The sequence below is a fragment of the Penaeus monodon genome, chromosome 24 (genome assembly GCF_015228065.2).
Source record: "Penaeus monodon isolate SGIC_2016 chromosome 24, NSTDA_Pmon_1, whole genome shotgun sequence".
NCBI lineage: Eukaryota > Metazoa > Arthropoda > Malacostraca > Decapoda > Penaeidae > Penaeus > Penaeus monodon.
Window position 1 is genome coordinate 14,132,845 of NC_051409.1, and position 275 is coordinate 14,133,119.

The following is a 275-nucleotide window of genomic DNA, read 5'->3' on the forward strand; positions in this document are numbered from 1 at the left end:
AAGAAAAGAGAAAATAAGTTTGTATGTGTATGACGACCTACCTTGAATCGGCTCTTATGTTTTCATACTTCTCTTCCCTCATAAACACGATCTCTTGCCCTCCGCGAAACACCCACCCTCCACCATGCCCAGAGGGACACTGCTCCTCCCGCGCCGATGTGAGCAGAATCGCCTTGCTAAATGACGGGTGACTTTGTGTTCATTGAAAGACATGAATTAAGTTGGAATCTGTTTGCAACGTTAGACAATTCAGGACCTTGTAAAAATTACTTGGC

General features: G+C 44.7%; 1 protein-coding gene across 1 annotated transcript in view; it reads right to left on the reverse strand.

Moving 5' to 3' along the window:
• LOC119588869 overlaps nucleotides 1-275 on the reverse strand; it is a 15,889-nt gene that overhangs the window by 12,578 nt on the left and 3,036 nt on the right. The window contains exon 4 of the mRNA XM_037937508.1: nucleotides 42-191. Coding sequence (XP_037793436.1) covers nucleotides 42-191 — 150 coding nt within the window. The remainder of the gene's footprint in view (nucleotides 1-41; nucleotides 192-275) is intronic.